This window comes from Symphalangus syndactylus, chromosome 10 (genome assembly GCF_028878055.3).
Source record: "Symphalangus syndactylus isolate Jambi chromosome 10, NHGRI_mSymSyn1-v2.1_pri, whole genome shotgun sequence".
In the NCBI taxonomy this organism is placed as follows: Eukaryota; Metazoa; Chordata; class Mammalia; order Primates; family Hylobatidae; genus Symphalangus; species Symphalangus syndactylus.
In genome coordinates, this window is record NC_072432.2 from 20359838 (window position 1) to 20381107 (window position 21270).

Consider the following 21270-nt stretch of genomic DNA (forward strand, 5'->3'; position numbering starts at 1 on the left):
CAAAAACTAGTAGTTTTGTATTTCACATGTCATTCTTTAGTTTATCTACCATTACTCTAATCTCTTTTTAAATAAAATTCTCGATGTCATCATTAATGTAACTATCCATCTATCTGTTGTTCTATCTACTTATCTATTAAGCTATCATCTATTTATACATTTTAGCTGCACACATGCCAAAATCATTAACGATATGCATGCTGAAGTACTTGGGGTGACATGTATTGATATCTCTATTTATTATTTATTTATTTAATTTTTTGAGACAGAGTCTTTGTTGTCCAGGCTGCAGTGCAGTGGCGTGATCTTAGCTCACTGCAACCTCTGCCTCCTGGGTTCAAGCGATTCTCCTGCCTGAGGCTCCCGAGTAGCTTGGATTACAGGGATGAGCCACTACACCTGGCTAATTTTTGTTTTTTTAGTAAATATGGGGTTTCACCATGTTAGCCAGGCTGGTCTTGAACTCCTGACCTCAAGAGATCCACCTGCCTTGGTCTCCCAAAGTGCCGGGATTACAGGTGCGCCCAGCTGATGTCTCCATTTATTTTGAAATGAATCAAAAAATAAGATGGATTGAAGGATACCAGAATGACAGATGAATAGATATGTGAAAAAACAAGTATAATAAAAAATAATGGTGAATTCTAGGGAGTGGGCATATGAGTATTCACAGTAAACTCTTTCCAACTTTTCTGTATATCTGAAAGTCTTCATAATAAACTATAAGGAAATAACATGCAAAAAGAGACATTTGTAATGATTCACACCAAATGAGGACAATGGCTATTTCTGGGAGGATATTTCAAATGTTTTAATAACCAGCCAGGGTTGGTGGCTCACGCCTGTAATCCCAGCACTTTGGGAGGCTGAGGCGGGCAGATCACTTGAGGCCAGGAGTTTCAGACCAGCCTGGCCAACATGGAAGAACACCAATCTCTACTAAAAACACAAAAATTAGCCGGGCATGGTGGCATATGCCTGCGGTCCCAGCTACTTGGAGGCCGAGGCAGGAGAATCACTTGAACCCACGAGGCAGAGGTTGCAGTGAGCCAAGATCGCACCACTGTACTCCAGCCTGGGCAACAGAGAGAGACCCCATCTCAAAAAAAAAAAAAAACCTCTCTAGGGCATTCTGATGATCAGCCTGGTATAATAACTGCTGATCCTGGCACAAGAGAACTTTAATTGCCATAAAACCATGATACAATTATACCTGAGGCATTATGTTTCCAAAGAAAATTGACATTGCATCAAATCTGTTTCACTCAAATACTAAGCTATGTTACAGTTAGGTGGGCGATAAGCTATCCGCAGGAGGTAGAAAAGCTCTAGGAAGCAGGAAAATGATTCTTTGGCTCCAGAAGACATTAGCCTTACCTGCAGGAAACGCTCTATTCGACAGGATGAGTGGTCTGGCCCAGCCCCGTCGTAGCCGTGTGGAAGGAGGATGACGATGCCACTTTGTAGGAGCCACTTGGCCTCTCCTAGAAAAGTACCACGTGGGGAGTGAGAGCTCTACGAAGCGGGGACAAAGTGGCCTGACGTGACTCAGCCAGGGAAATCAATGTTAGTTTTCTGCCTGACCCCCCAAAACTGCTTTCATTACATGCACCTTCTAGAACTGTTATGCTATACTTAGGGAAATGTCCATTTCATTGAATGAAAACCTATCATGGGCTAGGCACGGTGGCTCACACGTGTAATCCCAGCAATTTTGGGAGGCTGAGGCGGATAGGTCACTTGAGGTTAGGAGTTTGAGACCAGCCTGGCCAACATGGTGAAACCTTGTCTCTACTAAAAATACAAAAATTAGCTAGCTGTAGTGGCACATGTCTGTAATCCCAGCTACTCAGGAGGCTGAGGTGGGAGAATCACTTGACCCCGGGAGGTTGAGGTTGCAGTGAGCTGAGATCATGCCACTGCACACCAGCCTCAGGAACAGAGTGAGACACTGTCTCAAAAAAGAAAACCATAACCTATCACGGCACAGGCCCTGGGCTTTTACGAGTGGAAGACAAACTCAAAGGGGAACGTTCCCAGCTTCCTGGACAGCACATGCCGCCCCAACACCACCACAGGCACCACTCTTACAAGAATGGGAGCTCCCGGCTGGGCACAGTGGCTCACACCCGCAATCCCAGCACTTTGGGAGGCCGAGGTGGGTGGATCATGAGGTCAGGAGATCGAGACCATCCTGGCTGACACGGTGAAACCCCATCTCTACTAAAAATACAAAAAATTAGCCGGGCGTGGTGATGAGCGCCTATGTAGCCCCAGCTACTCAGGAGGCTGAGGCAGGATAATTGTGCAAACCCAGTAGGCGGAGCTTGCAGTGAGCCGAGATCGCGCCACTGCACTCCAGCCTGGGTGACAGAGCGAGACTCTGTCTCAAAAAAAAAAAAAAAAAAAAAAAGAATGGACAACTCTCACAGCCCAGCTGACAACACAGGCCACTATCTTGAAACGGGGTGGTGGGCACAACAGAACAGTCTCTGGACAAGTCAGAAGTCCAGGCCCTCAGGCACTTTTCTTTCTCCCAGTGAAAATGTTACAGAGAAGCATAACTATAGGAAAGATTTAAGGCAGGTATTCAAAACCCAAGAGTGGGCATCCCTGGAAAATGGGATTCTGGGTCTGGGGAGAGACTTAGACGTTTACTTCAATTACTTCTAATTTTTACAGTGAGCAAGTACTGCTTCAGAAGCTTTCAGACACTGGAGCGGGTTTTCATGGCCCTACTGACTCCTGGGCACAGGTGCTGGGTGGCACCAGTGCTCCTGCTGACAGAGAGCTTGGGTTTTTGTCCCAGTAACACATTAACCTGACAGTGGCCACACTCCTGTCATAACAGGGTGACCCCCAACTCCCTGGAGGTGCCGCTGCACACGGGAGTCTCAAGGCAGCAGTGGCCCCTTTTCATTCATTTGTCCCCATGAGGCTGGGGCCACGCAGGGACCCCCACCTGTACCCACCCTACACACTGACACCAACCTCCAGAGATGAATGTGTCAAAGATGATCTGGGCACCATTCAAGAAATCGCCAAACTGTGCCTCCCATAGGGGCAGTAACTTTGGGCTCTCAATGCTCATCCCATATTCAAATCCCAGGACGGCCTCTTCTGACAGGGGGCTGTTGCTGACCTAATCCCAGGAAAGAGAAGGAAACGCTGCATGTGAGGGCCACGGCAGAGCACTGGACTCCTGGGAACTTATCGAACGGAGGTGGTGCGGAGAGGGAGCCTTGCTCTCATTCATCACCACATTCTTTTTGTTTGTTTGTTTTTGCTTTTTGAGATGGAGTTTCGCTTTTGTTTCCCAGACTGGAGTGCAATGGCTCCATCTCAGCTCGCTGCAACCTCCACCTTCCAGGTTCAAGTGATTCTCCTGCCTCAGCCTCCTGAGTAGCGGGATTACAGGCGCCCGCCACCACGCCCAGCTAATTTTTGTATTTTTAGTAGAAACAGGGTTTCAGCATGTTGGCCACGCTGGTCTTGAACTCCTGAGCTCAGGTGATCCACCCACCTTGGCCCTCCAAAGTGCTGGGGTTACAGGCATGAGCCACCACGCCCGGCCTCATCACCACATTCTTTTGAGAAGAGATTTGCTCTTCGGTGTCAGTGATGCAGATGAGAAAAGTTGGGACAAAGAGAGGAAAAGATAAAAGAGGCCGGAATGTGGGTATTACAGAGTTTCTTCAAGGGTAAGCACATATACTTCTCAGATGACCCTCCTCTGGAGCTGAGTATTCAACGGTGTCTTCTAAGCTTTTCAAAAACCTGTGGCCGGGCGTGGTGGCCTCCCAACAATTTGGGAGGCCGAGATGGGAGGATCGCTTGAGCACAGGAGTTTGAGACCAACATGGGCAACATGGCAAAACCCCGTCTCTACAAAAAGCAGACAAAAATTAGCTGGGCGTGGTGGCACATGCCTGTAGTCCCAACTACTTGGGAGGCTGAGGTGGGAGGATCACTTGAGCCCAGGAGGTTGAAACTACAGTGAGCTATAATCGCACCACTGCACTCCAGCCTGCATGACACAGTGAGACCCTGTCTCAAAAAAAAAAACAAGAAAAAAAAATTGTCACGAAACAAAGTGAGGAAAGTTAAAAAATAAAGGCCTACCTTTGGTTAAAATCATTATTCTAACACCGTATTTGCATGGTCAATCAAAAGAACCATCATGATATGTTAACATTAAAAAAAGCAGAATACAAATTATATCTCTGAGAAGGTTAAAAAGACGTGACAATTAAATGCAATACATAATCCCAGCACTTTGGGAGGTCAAGGCAGGCGGATCACCTGAGGTAAGGAGTTCGAGAGCAGCCTGGCCAACATGGAGGAAACCCAGTCTCTACAAAAAATACAAAAATTAGCCGAGCGGCCGGGCGCGGTGGCTCACGCTTGTAATCCGAGCACTTTGGTAGGCCGAGGCGGGCGGATCACGAGGTCAGGAGATCGAGACCACAGTGAAACCCCATCTCTACTAAAAATAAAAAAATAAAAAAAAATTAGCCGGGCGTGGTGGTGGGCGCCTGTAGTCCCAGCTACTCGGAGAGGCTGAGGCAGGAGAATGGCGGAAACCCGGGAGGCGGAGCTTGCAGTGAGTCGAGATTGTGCCACTGCACTCCAGCCTGGGCGACAGAGCGAGACTCCGTCTCAAAAAAAAAAAAAAAAAAAAAAAAATTAGCCGAGCATGGTGATGCAGGCCTCAAGAGGCTGAGGTGGGAGGATTGCTTGAACCTGGGAGGTGGAGGTTGCATTGAGCTACTCAAGAGGCTGAGGTGGGAGGATTGCTTGAACCTGGGAGGCGGAGGTTGCATTGAGCTACTCAAGAGGCTGAGGTGGGAGGATTGCTTGAACCTGGGAGGTGGAGGTTGCATTGAGCTACTCAAGAGGCTGAGGTGGGAGGATTGCTTGAACCTGGGAGGTGGAGGTTGCATTGAGCTACTCAAGAGGCTGAGGTGGGAGGATTGCTTGAACCTGGGAGGTGGAGGTTGCATTGAGCTACTCAAGAGGCTGAGGTGGGAGGATTGCTTGAACCTGGGAGGTGGAGGTTACATTGAGCTACTCAAGAGGCTGAGGTGGGAGGATTGCTTGAACCTGGGAGGTGGAGGTTGCATTGAGCTACTCAAGAGGCTGAGGTGGGAGGATTGCTTGAACCTGGGAGGTGGAGGTTGCATTGAGCTACTCAAGAGGCTGAGGTGGGAGGATTGCTTGAACCTGAGAGGTGGAGGTTGCATTGAGCTACTCAAGAGGCTGAGGTGGGAGGATTGCTTGAACCTGGGAGGTGGAGGTTGCATTGAGCTACTCAAGAGGCTGAGGTGGGAGGATTGCTCGAGCCTGGGAGGCGGAGGTTGCATTGAGCTACTCAAGAGGCTGAGGTGGGAGGATTGCTTGAACCTGAGAGGTGGAGGTTACATTGAGCTGAGATTGTGCCACTGCACTCCAGCCTGGGCAATAGAATGAGACTTTGCCTCAAAAAAAGAAAAAAATTGTTGATCTTAGTTTGAGAAATACATGGTAGTCATGTCTGTGTTCATTTCCTGATTTTGGTGTGTTATGATGGAGAAGGATGTCCCTGTTTGTGGAAATACACACTAGGGATACAACTTGCTCTCAGATGGTTCAAGATGAAAAAAAAGAGCTAGGAGGATCACTTGGACACAGGAGGTCAAGGCTGCAGTGAGCAGTGACTGCGTCACTACACTCCAGCCTGCGTGACAGAGCGAGACCCTGTCTCAAAAGAAAAAATAAAGATGAGAAAAAGTTCCTTACTGTATACAACATTTTGGTAATTTTGTGTTTCTTTCAAATTTTAAAAAAATACATGTTTAAGTTACACCTTTATAGAATATTATTTTGGAATAAAAAGGAAGGATGGGCAGAGTGTGGTGGCTCACGCCTGTAATCTCAGCACTTTGGGAGGCTGAGATGGGCAGATCACTTGAGGTCAAAAGTTTGAGATCAGCCTGGCCAATGTGACAAGACCCTGTCTCTGCTACAAATTCAAAAATTAGCAGGGCCTGGTGGTGCACACCTGCAATCCCAGCTACTTGGGAGGCTGAGGTGGGAGAATCACTTTAACCTAGGAATCTGAGGTTGCAGTGAGCCGAGATTGCACCACTGCACTCCAGCCTGGGCAACAGAGCAAGACTTGGTCTCAAAAAAAAGAAGGATGTACTGATACATGCTACATGCATAGATGGACCTTGAAAACATGATGTCAAGTCAAAGAAGCCAGTCCCAAAAGGCCACATGTTATACCATTCTATTCACATGAAACATCCAAAATAGTCAGATCAATAGAAACAAACAGTCGATGAGTGGTGTCCAGGGGCTGAAGGGAGGAAGGAGTGGGCAGTGACTGCTGACAGGCGTGGGCTTGCTTTCTAGGGTAATGAAAATGTTCTAAAATTAGATAGTGGTGATGATGCACAACTGTGAGTAGACTACAAACTGCTCAAGGGTACACACTGAGAGGTTGAATTTTATGAGTTATAGCTCAATAAAGCTTTTATTTAAAAAAATAAAAACGCTCTAGGCTGGGCATGGCGGCTCACGCCTATAATCCCAGCACTCTGGGAGGCCAAGGCAGAAGGACTGCTTGAGGCCAGGAATTCAAGATGACACTGGCCATCACAGCAAGACTCCTATCTCTACAAAATATTTAAAATTAGCCAGGTGTGGTGGTGCTTGCCTGTAGTCCCAGCTACTTGAGAGGCTGAGGCAGGAGGATTGCTTGCACCTAAGAGCTGGAAGCTACAGTGAGCTATAATTGCACCATGGGACTCCAGCCTGGGCAACAGAGGAGGACCTGTCACACACACACACACACAGATTGAGATGTACAACAGAGTTGGGGGAAAAACACATCCCAAGGACCTATTCACTTACCATGAAGGCTGCCTGATGTCGGTCCCTTCCTAGAAGCCATTATTGATAAGGGAACGCTGGTCAGTTACAAAATTCAATACAGACAGTGAAGGCAGATCACTACTCGGGAAAATACGCTACTCTCACTACCAAGATCAAGCAGGAGTTTCTCCCAGAGTCTTCACATAGAGGACATGATATTAAATAATAGGTTACTATTATTATTATTTGAGACAGAGTCTTGCTCTGTTGCCCAAGCTGGAGTGCAGCGGTATGATCTCGGCTCACTACCTCCGCCTCCTGGGTTCAAGCAATTCTCCTGCCTCAACCTCCCGAGTAGCTGGGATTACAGGCGTGTGCCACCATGCCCAACTAATTTTTGTATTTTTAGTAGAGACAGCATTTCGCCATGTTGGCCAGGCCAGTGTTGAACTCCTGGCCTCAAGTGATCTGCCTGCCTTGGCCTCCCAAAGTGCTGGGATTACAGGTGTGAGCCACTGCACCAGGCCTAAATAATAAATTAAATCTTCGGCCAGGCGTGGTGGTTCACACCTGTAATCCCAGCACTCTGGGAGGCCAAATAATCCCAGCTACTTGGGAGGCTGAGGCAGGAGAACTGCTCCAACCCAGGAGGCAGAGCTTGCAGTGAGCCTAGATCACGCCACTGCACTCCAGCCTGGGCGACAGAGTGAGGCTCCGTCTCAAATAAATGAATGAATGAATGAAAATAAATTAAATCTTCAACAATATCCACAAAACAGACACAAGGCATTTAATTGGGACTTTTTCAATAGCAAAATTCAAAACTGATAATAAATATCAATGCACAATTCAATGAAAGCCTCATCTGAGGTAGGGGAATGCTAAACATTTCAGTATCTAGTTCAGCAATCTGACTTGATCCAAGGGTAGATTTTGGACTAACTTAAAGAAAAGATGAGCTCCATATCCCTTCAGTTATCTTCCTAAAATGTGGCTTTTGCCAAGTGAATTTTCTTTTTTTTTTTTGAGACAGAGTCTTGCTCTGTTGCCAGGCTGGAGTGCAGTGGCGCAATCTTGGCTCACTGCAACCTCCGCCTCCCGGGTTCAAGTGATTCTCCTGCCTCAACCTCCTGAGTAGCTGGGACTACAGATGCACGCCACCATGCCCAGCTAATTTTTGTATTTTTAGTAGAGATGGGGTTTCACCATTTTGGCCAGGATGGTCTTGATATCTTGACCTTGTGATCTGCCCGCCTCAGCCTCCCAAAGTGCTGGCATTACAGGCGTGAACCACCACACCTGGCCGCCAAGTGAATTTTTTATAGGGTGTCAGTAACTCAAAATGATGTTCTCAAACTAATGGCTAGAGTAGGAAAGAAGACGACATGCCACTCAACTTACCTGAAGGAATAAGTTATTTTCATAAACATCATGTGCTAGACACTTGAATAATTGTTTGGGATAAATAAATGAAGACTCCACTACTGCCCTTAAGGCACTAAAGAGAAGGGCACAGAGGCTGCCACACAGAAATACATGGTTATATCTGGCTGGGTGCAGTGGCTCACACCTATACTTCCAGCGCTTCGGGAGGCCAAGGCAGGTGGACTGCTTGAGGCCAGGAGTTCAAGACCAGCCTGGGCAACATGGCGAAATTCCATCTCTACTAAAAATAAAAAAATTAGCCAGGAATGGCACCTCATGCCCATGGTCCCAGCTACTCGGGAGGCTGAAGCATGAGGATCCCTTGAGCCTGGGAGGTGGAGGTTGCAGTGAGCCAAGATGGCACCACTGCACTCCAGCCTGGGCAATAGAGCACGATTAAGTTTCCAAAAAAAAAAGAAAGAAATACATGGTTATGTGTACATTCGTCAAGCCGATCATACCTTAAGGAACAGGCAACCTTGAGGATGTATGATTTTGCTTTCCTTAAGTAGGCAAGGAATACTGACTTATCCACATCTTTGACTAACTTTAATGAATTACAGCAATATGCAGATGATAATGTCAACTTTGAGTTGACAAAACACACATCAATTTGACATTTACATAATTACAGATATGTCATCAGAAGAAGAAAGCTCCAGCCTACTCTCTAGTGGGTTACTTCCATCCCAAATTGACAGACCCACCTCATCCACCCATTTAGCACCCCTTTACTTCCAAAAGTACTGAACCCAAAGTTGCCAGCACTGGTTCCTACTTGTTCTAAGAATCCTGGAAGTGTAATCATTGGCACCTGGATTTTACAACAGCTATGGAAACATCTCACCTCTAGAAACCCCTTCTGATTTGGGTCCATATGGTTCAGGGGGATGTAGGTGTCATCGGTCTCCTGGCAAACCACCATTGCATGCCTGTGACTGAAAGTTCCACGGCCAACATCTTGGCCACTTAGACGAACATTAAAACCTTAAGCAAGCAAGAAAAAAAAAGTCAGATTCCCATAAATAACCTAATAATAAGGCATGGTGACTCTAAATTCTTATATACTGGCTTAATCTTGAGAATTTTCCTTAGGATAATAGATAGTTATTAATATATGCTGTCCGCTATTCAAAAGTCTATAGTTAAGATGAGATTGTATAAGAATGGAGAGGTATCATGTGCCCTGCAATTTTTAGAGAAAACTATCTTTCCGGTACATCCAGCACTAGCCCTTTGTTTCCCAGGCATAACTGTCCTATGTTTACACTCTGATGAAGGTTGTCAGCATGACTTATACTACAATTAAGTAATATTGTCAAGAAAGAAAAATTAACACGTTTTAGAACCTCTCTGGTCAATGAACACAATGGGAGGTAGTTATAACTCAAATAAACTGCAAAGGTAACAGGTAGCAAATGTGATTAAAAGTACTCTCTACTAGCTAGACAGAAAATTCTTACCTTGGCTAGGCACGGTGGCTCACGCCTGTAATCCTAGCACTTTGGGAGGCCGAGGCAGGCAGATCATGAGGTCAAGAGTTTGAGACCAGCCTGACCAAGATAGTGAAACCCCATCTCTACTGAAAATACAAAAATTAGCTGGGCGTGGTGGTGCGCCCTACTTGGGAGGCAGGGGCAGGAGAATCGCTTGAACCTGGGAGGCGGAGGTTGCAGTGAGCTGAGATCACACCACTGTATTCCAGCCTGGGCGACAGGGCAAGACTCAAAAAAAAAAATAAAAAGAAAGAAAATTCTTACCTTGAGCAAGTAAGGAACCCAAGGCAAGAGCTTCTGCAGTGGCCCAGTCTAGCTTGGTTCCATCCATCACCTTCTCCATTCTGGACTATAAAATTCAGAGAAAGAAAAAAAAGGAACGTCTAAGAGTCCATTTCCTTTTTCACAATGAGTACAAAAAATTTAATGCAGGCCGCGCATGGTGGCTCATGCCTGTAATCCCAGCACTTTGGGAGGCCGAGGCGGGTGGATCACTTGAGGTAAGGAGTTCAAGACTAGCCTGGACAACATGGTGAAACTCCATCTCTACTAAATATACAAAAATTAGCTAGGCTTGGTCGTGTGTCTCTATGATCCCAGCTACTCAGGAAGCTGAGGCAGGGAATCACTGGAACCTGAGAGACGGAGGTTGCAGTGAGCTGAGATGGCTCCATACACTATATAGCCTGGGCGACAGAGCAAGACTCGATCTCAAAGAAAAAAAAAAAAAACCCAACAAAATTAAGCATCAAAAACAATGCTGAATAAAAACAGTGCAAAAGCATACATTAGAGAAGGAGAGCAATTATATACAGCTTTTTTTTTTTTTTTTTCCTGAAGCAGTCTCACTCTGTCACCCAGGCTGGAGTGCAGTGGCGCGATCTTGGCTGATTGCAACCTCGGCCTCCCTGGTTCAAGTGATTCTCCTGCCTCAGTATCCTAAGTAGCTGGGACTACAGGTGCGCACCACCACACCCAGCCAATTTTTGTACTTTTTAGTGGAGAAGGGGTTTCGCCATGTTGGTCAGACTGGTCTTGAACCCCTGAACTCAAACGATCTGCCCAGCTCAGCCTCCCAAAGTGCTGGGATTACAGGCGTGAGCCACCACACCTGGCCTATATACAATTTTAAAACAGGCAAAACAAACACGTGCTTAGGTTAATGGTTACCTCTGCGGAGGTGGGAGGAGACGGATCAAGGAGGGGTATGTGGGGAACTGTATTTATAACATCCTATTTCCTAAGCTGGGTGATGAGTATGTATTAATAGTTTGTTGTAATAGTCTCTGTACCTATAATAAAAACTTAGAGTTAGTGGGTTGTTGTTTTTTTTTAATTTCCTTTTTTTGGAGAAACAGGGTCTTATTCTGTCACCCAGGCTGGAGTACAGTGGCGCAATCTCAGCTTACTGCAGGCTCGACCTTCTGGGCTCAAGCAATCCTCCCACCTCAGCCTCCTGAGGAGCTGAGACTACAGGCATGTGCCACCATGCCAGGCTAATTTTTTAATCTTTACTAGCAATAAGGTCTCACTATATTGCCCAGGCTGGTCTTGAATTTCTAGGCTCAAGCAATCCTTCCACCTTGGCCTTCCAAAGCACTAGTATTACAGATAGGAGCCACTGTGCCTGGCCAAGTTAGTGTTTGAAAATAATTCATGTTGGGCACGGTGGCTCACACCTGTAATCCCAGCACTTTGGGAGGCCAAAGTGGATGGATCAATTGAGGTCAGGAGTTCAAGACCAACCTGGCCAACATGGTGAAAACCTATCTCTACTAAAAATACAAAATTTAGCTGGGCGTGGTGGCACGTGCCTGTAATCCCAGCTACTCAGGAGGCTGAGGCAGGAGAATCGTTTGAACCTGGGAAGTGGAGGTTGCAGTGAGCTGAGATCACACCACTGCACACCAGCCTGGGTGACAGAGTGAGATTCCATCTCAAAAATAACATAAAATAGGCCGAGTGCGGTGGCTCACGCTTGTAATCCCAGCACTTTGGGAGGCCGAGGCGGGCGGATCACGAGGTCAGGAGATCGAGACCACGGTGAAACCCCGTCTCTACTAAAAATACAAAAAATTAGCCGGGCGTGGTGGCGGGCACCTGTAGTCCCAGCTACTCGGAGAGGCTGAGGCAGGAGAATGGCGTGAACCCGGGGTGCGGAGCTTGCAGTGAGCCGAGATCGCGCCACTGCACTCCAGCCTGGGCGACAGAGCAAGACTCTGTCTCAAAAAAAAAAAAAAAAAAAAAAAAAAAAAAAAAACATAAAATAAAATAATTCAGAGGGCAAAGTTCCTTCATCCAAGCTTAAGAAAGATAAAGACCTTTAACTCTTTGCTCTCCTTGTTTTAGCACTGAAAGTCCCACATTCCAGAAAACCCCTATGTCCCAGGCCCACCAGGGTGGTTTGTCATCCTACAGTGATCCTAAGACAATACGTAAAACATCAGCATGTTTAAGGGGCTACTTTGGGGTATGTGTGTTGATTTTTGTTTCTTTTATTTAAACCACCTGAAACAAAGTGTTTTCTACTCACTGGTTGGAAAAACAAAAACAGACATTCTTGTATCTCTGTATTTTTTATAGTGTGCATGTATTCCACGTATATGTAATGTATGAGCATGCGTAAGTGAATAAGTACACGGAGGAAAAAGAAAAGAAGAGAAAATCTGAGGTAACTGACTATCAGTACCAAAACAACACTAGGATCAGTTTCTAAAACCTAATGACACACAATAAATATTTATCAAATGAATCAGCCAACCGAAAAGACCAGACCAACATCAGTCCCTTTGCTGAGCAGGAAGGAGAAGCAATAACCAGCCATTTGGAGGCTGCCCACCTGAATATGTGTCTTCAGCAGGTGACTGTGCATCTGCAGCTCTCTCTGCACCTCTACAGACTTCACACCAACAAACCGCAGGAGGTCGAGGGGCACACCTGTATTCCAGGTGGTGATTCTCGCTTCTGGCTGAGCCAGGCCCTGCCAGTGGGCCTGCAGGTTCAGGGCAGGGGGGCTGTAGTGGGCCATGTTATTTAAGTGATCATTCAACTTGGCATAGTAGGAGGATTTTATTTCAGACACCTCCTCCTGCGTCATGAGTCCACCAGCAATGAGGTGCTCTGCATATGTGTCTGGAATGCTCTTTCGAGCTCTGTCCAAGAAAGAGAAGAAACAAAACTCAATCTGACATGTAACAATCTAATAGAGACAGAGTCACTGTCAAGGGCGGTGGAGTGTCAGCACTCTAAAAAGGCATTCGACAGGTGCAGTGGCTCACACCTGCAATCTCAGCATTTTGGGAGGCCAAGGTGGGTGGATTACCTGAGGTCAGGAGTTCGGGACCAGCCTGGCCAACATGATGAAACCCCGTCTCTACTAAAAATACAAAAAATTAGCTTGGCATGGTGGTGGGCGCCTGTAATCCCAGCTACTCAGGAGGCTGAGGCAGTAGAATTGCTTGAACCTAAGAGGCGGAGGTTGCAGTGAGCCGAGATGGCACCATTGCACTCCAGCCTGGGCAACAAAAGTGAAACTCTGTCTCAAAAAATAAATAAATAAAATTGAAAATAAATAAAAATAAAATAAAAAGGCATTCAGGAAAAATGTTTTGGAACTAGATAGAAGTGGTGGTGGCACCACTTTGTGAAGGTAAATAAATGCCACTGAGTTGTTCACATTAAGACAGCCAATTTTATATTATGTCATGTTCATCTCAATAAGTTTATAAAACATAAACAAAATAAATAGACAATGTTAAATATAATAAAATTTTTTTTTTTTTTTGAGACGGAGTCTTGCTCTGTCGCCCAGGCTGGAGTGCAGTGGCGCAATCTTGGCTCACTGCAAGCTCTGCCTCCCGGGTTCACGCCATTCTCCTGCCTCAGCCTCTCCGAGTAGCTGGGACTACAGGCGCCCACCACCACGCCCGGCTAATTTTTTTGTATTTTTAGTAGAGACGGGGTTTCACCATGGTCTCGATCTCCTGACCTCGTGATCCGCCTGCCTTGGCCTCCCAAAGTGCTGGGATTACAAGCATGAGCCACCGCGCCTGGCCTAAATATAATAAATTAATTTAGTAAATGAAGGCACTCATAGTAACAACCTCTTTTCCAGGCAAGTAAGAGAAAACAAATTTATCTTTATAAGTTTTTGTCTGCATCCAAGCAGAAATAATTAACAGAGTTTTTCTATGATTTAGTAAATTCTGACAATTATTTCCAAGACTGACTCACACTGTCTATCCAATCAGCACCCCTCTTTATCTAAAAAGGTATGGAATCCAAAGTTGCCCCAGTCTCTGAAAGTCGCAATCTTTCAGGTTGCGTCTATCATCCTTTAACTACAATCATCAGCACCTGGGTGTTACAATAAATGTCACTCTACATTCATGTAATACTTTAAACTATAAAGTCTATTCACATGTATTATCACATTTAATCCTGATAAGAGAGAAGAAAGCAGGATAGATTTTAAAGATAAGGCCCTGGGGCCAGGTGAGGAGGCTCATGCCTGCAATCCCAGAACTTTGGGAGGCTGAGATGGGCAGACGGCGAGACCAGCTTGGGTAACGCTGTGAGACCCCATCTAGTCAGGCGTAGTGGCAAGCGCCTGTAGTCCCAGGTACTCAGAGGGCGGAGGCGGGAGGATCGCTTGAGCCCAGGAAGTCGAGGCTACAGTGAGCCGTGATCATACCACTGTACTACAGCCTGGGCAACAGAGCAAGACCGTGTCTCAAAAAAATAAATAAAATAAAATAGGGCCCTGAGGTTCATTGAGTCATTCAGCTGCTAAATTCAGAGCTAAACAGAACACAATTAGTTCTTCTGAGAGCAGTCCTCTTTCTGGTACCAAGGATCAGAAACGCTCATAAAATGTGTATTCCTCTGCTTTAATTTATATCTATAAGGAAATAAACTTGGAGGAGGGGAATCTATTTTATTTTCTAGTATCTAGAAAAGGAAGTTCCAAAGTAACAAATTCCCCCTCTGTCACATTAACCATCTGAATCAGCACCATGGGACAGAAATGAAATGCAAGCCAAGAGTAATTTAAAATTTTCTGGCAGTCACATTAGAAAAGATAAAAAGAACCAGGTGAAATTAATTTCTTTTCTTTTTGTTTTTTTCTTTGAGACGGAGTCTCGCTCTGTCGCCCAGGCTGGAATGCAGTGGCACAATCTCAGCTCACTGCAACCTCCGCCTCCCCAGTTCAAGCAATTCTGTTGCCTTAGCCTCCCGAGTAGCTGGGACTACAGGCACGCGCCACAATGCCGGCTAATTTTTCTTTTTCTTTTCTTTTCTTTTTTTTTTGAGACAGAGTCTGGCTCTGCCACCCAGGCTGGAGTGCAGTGGTGCGATCTCGGCTCACTGCAAGCTCCGCCTCCCGGGTTCATGCCATTCTCCTGCCTCAGCCTCCTGAGTAGCTGGGACTACAGGCGCCTGCCACCACGACCAGCTAATTTTTTGTATTTTTATTAGTGTTAGTCAGGATGGTCTCGATCTCCTGACCTCGTTATCCGCCCGCCTCGGCCTCCCAAAGTGCTGGGATTACAGGGGTGAGCCACTGCGCCTGGCCAAATTTTTCTATTTTTAGTAGAGTCGGGGTTTCACCATGTTGGCCAGGCTGGTCTCAAACTCCTGACCTCAAGTGATCCACCCACCTTGGCCTCCCAAAGTGCTGGGATTACAGGCATAAGCCACTGCACCTGGCCATTTCAATAATATATTTTATTTAAGTCAATATACTCATTATATTGTAATTTCCATATCTAATAAATTTAAAAAATACTAGTTTGGGTTTATATTTTTACAAGCTAAGTCTTTAAAATATGGTGTGTGTATTATCCTTACAGCACATTAATCAGGACTAGCCACTTTTCAAGTACTCAATAGCCACTGATGGCTAGTGGCTTCCATCTTGGACAGCATGGTTCTGAACATTCATTAGAATCTTCCGAGTTACCTCTCACCAAGGTGCCAGGCAGGTCTGCAGCTATGGTTTGTAGAAATGAATCACTGAGGTTCTATTTCTGGTCCTGCCGACACTGCAGTAAATAGATTTGGGCGAGGTTTGCTTAATTCAATCTTCCCATCTGCTGCGTTGCTAAATTGCCCTTTCTCTATTCAATGAGGAACCATGTCAAGTGTGAAGAGTATGGGAGGCCAGGCACGGTGGCTCATGCCTGTAATCCCAGCATTTTGGGAGGCCAAGGCGGGTGGATTACTTGAGACCAGGAGTTCAAGACCAGCCTAGACAACGTGGCGAAACCCCTGTCTCTACTAAAAATACAAAGATTAGCCAGGCGTGGTGACGCATACCTGTAATCCCAGCTGCTCAGGAAGCTGAGGCACAAGAATTGCAATTGCTTGAACCCAGGAGGCAGAGGTTGCAGTGAGCCAAGACTGTGCCACCTGCATTTCAGCCCAGAACTGTGTCAGCTTTAGCTTTGAAAGTTTCATGTCCTGCCTGGGCATGGTGGCTCATGCCTGTAATCCCAGCACTTTGGGAGGGCAAGGCAGGCAGATCACCTGAGGTCAGGAGTTTGACATCAGCCTGGCCAACATGGCAAAATTCCGTCTCTACTAAAAAGTACGAAAACTAGCCAGGCACGGGGGCACATGCCTGTAATCCCAGCTACTCGGGAGGTTGAGGCAAGAGGATCACTTGAGGCAGGAGGATCACTTGAACCGGGGAGGTGGAGATTGCAGTGAGCCAAGATCGTGCTACTGCATTCCAGACTGGGCAACAAAGCAAGATTCCATCTCAAGGAAAAAAAATAATAATTTTAATTTTTAGGGGGCATATCACACAAGGGTTTATAATTGTACCTGATGATTTTGTACATGATGGGGTTGGTGAAGAATGGCTCATCCAGCTCATTGTGGCCCCACTGCCTGTAGCACAACAGATCAATAATCACATCCTTGCGGAACTGGCGTTGGTACTCAAAAGCCAGTCGTGTGGCACGGACCACTTCCTCTGGGCTGTCTCCATTGACATGGATGATGGCACAGCCCACAAGCTTCCCTGAAGGACAGAAGACCAAGCCAAAACAGAACAGTTAACCCAGAATGACAATGGCTCTCTCTAAGCCCTACTTCCTGCATCAAAAGACAGCCCAGTCCTCACAGGTAGATATTGGTTTGGTTAACAACCCCAGCTTTGGAGACCAGCTGGCAAGTTCCAACTCTGGGACTTATTGTGTGACCTTGGTAAAGCTACAAATCTCAGCCTACTTATCTATGAACCGGGAATGGGGCTCCTACCTCTTAGTGATGTTGCACAGGTTCAATGAGTGAATGCACATACAACTGTAATGCCTAACAGTGCCTGGTACATAGTAGTTAATATTTATTTTGTTATTGTTATTATTATTACTCTCTTTCTCCCTGAGATAAAAGGGTCATTAAAGGATGTACCCTAGAAAAAGATAATTTTTCTCCAAAGAAGCTCAAGAATGGATCTTCAGTATCTTCATGAGGCTAATCATAAAAGATTCACATAAACAAGCCCAAGAGGCATCCAGTCCAGGCTGTTTGTATAAAAGGAGAATAGCTGCTACCATCAAACAGCCTTGTAATCTGTGAAACTGGGAATGGGTAATAACAGCCCTGTCTTTCTCTTAAGACGACCAATTTCAGCCTGGCACAGTGGTTCACGCCTGTAATCTCAGCAATCTGGAAGGCTGAAGAGGGATCACACAAAACCAGAGGTTCAAGACCAGTCTGGGCAACACGGTGACTCAATCTCTACAAAAATTATTTTAAAAATTAGCTGTGGCCAGGTGCAGTGGCTCACGCCTGTAATCCCAGTACTTTGGGAGGCTGAGGCAGGTGAATTACCTGAGGTCAGGAGTTTGAGACCAGCCTGACCAACATGGTAAAACCCCGTCTCTACTAAAAACACAAAATTTAGCTGGGTGTGGTGGTGGACACCTATAATCACAGCTACTTGGGAGGCCGAGGCAGGAGAATTGCTTGAACCCGGGAGGCGGAGGCTGTGGTGAACCGAGATGGCGCCATTGCACTCCAGCCTGGGCGACAAGAGTGAAACTCCATCTCAAAAAAAAAAAAAAAAAAAAATTAGCTGTGCATGGTAGCACGTGTCTGTAAATCCCGGCTACTAAGGAGGCTGAGGAGGGAGGATCTGTTGAGCCAGGGATGTCAAGGCTGCAGTGAGCCATGATTATACCACTGCACTCCAGTCTGAGTAACAGAGCAAGACTCTCAGAACAACAACAACAACAAAAAACCTACCAATTTCCACAGGTAAAAAAGAAGCTGACTTTGATTCTTCACATCTTATTTCTTTTTTTTTTCCTTTGAGACGGACTTTCGCTTTTTTTTTTTTTTTTTGAGACAGAGTCTCGCTCTGTCGCCCAGGCTAGAGTGCAATGGCTCGATCTCGGCTCACTGCAAGCTCCGCCTCCCGGGTTCACGCCATTCTCCTGCCTCAGCCTCCCGAGTAGCTGGGACTACAGGCGCCTGCCACCACGCCCGGCTAATTTTTTTTTTGTACTTTTTAGTAGAGACGGGGTTTCACCGTGCTAGCCAGGATGGTCTCGATCTCCTGACCTTGTGATCTGCCTGCCTCGGCCTCCCAAAGTGCTGGGATTACAGTCGTGAGCTACCGCGCCCAGCCGGAGTTTCGCTCTTGTTGCCCAGGCTAGAGTGCAATGGCCTGATCTTGGCTCACTGCAACCTCCGCCTCCCAGGTTCAAGTGATTCTCCTGTCTCAGCCTCCCGAGCAGCTGGGATTACAGGCATGCGCCACCATGCCCGGCTAATTTTGTGTTTTTATTAGAGACAGGGTTTCTCCATGTTGGTCAGGCTGGTCTTGAACTCCGAAGCTCAGGTGATCCACCTGCCTCGGCCTCCCAAAGTGCTAGGATTACAGACGTGAGCCACCGCGCCCAGCCTTCACATCTTATTTCTAACTATACTATTTCAACATATCCCTTTTCACTAAGCCCCAGGCGCTCCAAGTTTGAATATCCTAGAGATAACGACTCTGGTGTTGTACTCATTGTGTTGATCTCTGACTTGTACCAGATCACCCATCCAGTTATAAGAAATTTCAGATGGCACACTGTGGCTCCATCCTTGTCTTATTTCTTTAGATTTAAAAATCACACTGATAGGCTGGGCATGGTGGCTCATGCCTATAATCCCAGCACTTTGGGAGGCCTAAGCAGGCGGATCACCAGAGGCCAGGAGTTCGAGACCAGCCTGCCAACATGGTGAAACCCTGTCTCTAGTAGAAATACAAAAATTAGACAGGTGTGGTGGTGTACGCCTGTAGTCCCAACTACTTGGGAGGCTGAGGCACGAGAATCACTTGCCCCCGAAAGGCGGAGGTTGCAGTAAGCTGAGATCATGTACTCCAGCCTGGACAACAGAGTGAGACTCCATCTTAAAAAAAAAAAAAAAAAATTATCCAGACATGATGGTGCATGCACGTGGTCCCAGCTAATCAGGAGGCTAAGGCAAGAAGATCACTTGAACTCGGGAGGCAGAAGTTGCAGTGAGCTGAGATCGTGCTGCTGCACTACAGCCTGGGTGACAGAGCAAGACTCCATCTCAAAAATTTAATTAATTAATTAATTAATTAAATGAAAGGAGGGATAATCAGTGAGGCTCATTGTTCTGTGTGCACCAGAGGTTTCCCTAGGAATTCCATGTCGGCTTCAGCAACATCAGTTCCTCCCTGTGTTACGTACCAATATCACTGCAGTATAAAGAAGACCTTCCTCTTTCGGCTGGAGTGGTGTAACCCAGCTGGTTATTAACAATCAAATGTACACTCCCACCAATTCTGAAATGCGGGAGATTGGACAGCGTGAATGTTTCAGGAACAATCCCTTGACCACAGAAAGAAGCATCACCATGGACCTAAATCATGAGGCAAGGGGAGCGGTGGGGAGAAAAGAAATATAAGGGATTAAGAAATTTAGGTTTTCAGGTTGGAATAATTTTTCTTTCTTTTTTTTTTTTTTTTTTTGAGACAGAGTCTTGCTCTTTCGCCCAGGCTAGAGTAAAATGACACGATCTCAGCTCACTGCAACGTCTGCCTCCCGGGCTCAAGCGATTCTCCTGCCTCAGCTTCCCTAGTAGCTGGGATTATAGGCATGCACCACCACATCCGGCTAATTTTTTGTATGTTTAGTAGAAACGGGGTTTCACCATGTTGGTCAGGCTGGTCTCGAACTTCTGACCTCAGGTGATCCACCCTCCTCGGCCTCCCAAAGTGCTGGGAGTACAGGCATGAGCCACAGCGACCAGCCTCATTTATCATCATTTTAAAGAAAATGGCCTTTTCACCTTTTATTTCAGAAGTCAATCTTTTTTTTTTTTTTGAGACGGAGTCTTGCTCTGTCGCCCAGGTGGGAGTGCAGTGGCGCAATCTCAGCTCACTGCAAGCTCCGCCTCCCGGGTTCATGCCATTCTCCTGCCTCAGCCTCCCACGTAGCTGGGACTACAGGCGCCCGCCATCACAGTCTTAAGATCAGCTCAATGTACTGGGTAAAAATGAAGGATTAAAATAGAGTATTATAAATTATGTGAAAGGTAAACAGAATGTCTGGCTGATGATTTCAAGATTTCTATTTAGAAACACCCTATCAGGCCAGGTGCAGTGGTTCACACCTGTAATATCTACACTTTGGGAGGCCAAGGCAGGAGGGTTGCTTGAAGCTAGGAATTTGAAACCAGCTTGGCCAACCCAGCAAGATCATGTCTCCACAAAATAAAATAAAATAAATCAGCCAGGTATGATGGCACGCACCTGTAGGCCCAGCTACTCAGGAGGCTGAGACAGGAAGATTGCTTGAGCCCAGGCATTTGAGGCTGCAGTGAGCTATGATTGCACCATTGCACTCCCGCCTGGACAAAAGATTGAGACCCCATCTTGAAAGAAAGAGAGAGAAAGAAGAAGGAAGGAAGGAAGGAGGGAAGGAAGGAAGGAGGGAAGGAAGGAAGGAGAGAAGGAAGGAAGGAAAAAGGAAGGAAGGAAGGAAGGAAAAAGGAAGGAAGGAAGGACGGAAAAAAGGAAGGAAGCAAGGAAGGAAGGAAGAAAAAAAGGAAGGAAGGAAGGAAGGAAGGGCCGGCCATATCATAATGAAATCCAATTCTGCCTACTCCCAATTTATTCACTACATGTTTCTGGCCTGTGAAAAATTAAAATGCATAAGATAACGTGGCTATTCATAGGCATAATAGAATATTTGGTTGCCTTATATATTTATCTATTTCTGTGGAATTTGAAGACTGATTCTGAAATCCAGCGTTCATGATCTCCTGTAGTTAAAGGTTTATATTTAAATGAATACTCACAGAAGAAACATGACCACAGCCCAAACCTCTAAAAGATACTTCTTGTGTTACCAAAAACTGGGAGACAGGGTAGAAGAAGAACGAACCACACTGATCATTTGTGTTATTTGCCTTAATGCCAAAGACCTTCATTTTAAAATAAACAGGCAAAAAAAAAAAA

At 46.1% G+C, this 21270-nt stretch overlaps 1 protein-coding gene across 4 annotated transcripts in view; it reads right to left on the reverse strand.

Moving 5' to 3' along the window:
- Positions 1 to 21270, reverse strand: part of DHTKD1 (dehydrogenase E1 and transketolase domain containing 1) — a 55647-nt gene that overhangs the window by 15433 nt on the left and 18944 nt on the right. For 3 of the 4 annotated variants that reach the window (XR_010113807.1, XM_063610098.1, XM_055296631.2), the window contains exons 6-12: positions 19499 to 19670; positions 16608 to 16806; positions 12619 to 12931; positions 10044 to 10128; positions 9131 to 9270; positions 2992 to 3142; positions 1378 to 1484 (exon numbers count right to left, since the gene is read on the reverse strand). Coding sequence is in view for 3 of the 4 variants with exons in the window: in XM_063610098.1 (XP_063466168.1) it covers positions 1378 to 1484; positions 2992 to 3142; positions 9131 to 9270; positions 10044 to 10128; positions 12619 to 12931; positions 16608 to 16806; positions 19499 to 19670 (1167 nt within the window). In the remaining variant the exon portion in view is untranslated. The remainder of the gene's footprint in view (positions 1 to 1377; positions 1485 to 2991; positions 3143 to 9130; positions 9271 to 10043; positions 10129 to 12618; positions 12932 to 16607; positions 16807 to 19498; positions 19671 to 21270) is intronic. The other variant, XM_063610097.1, reaches the window with a different exon arrangement.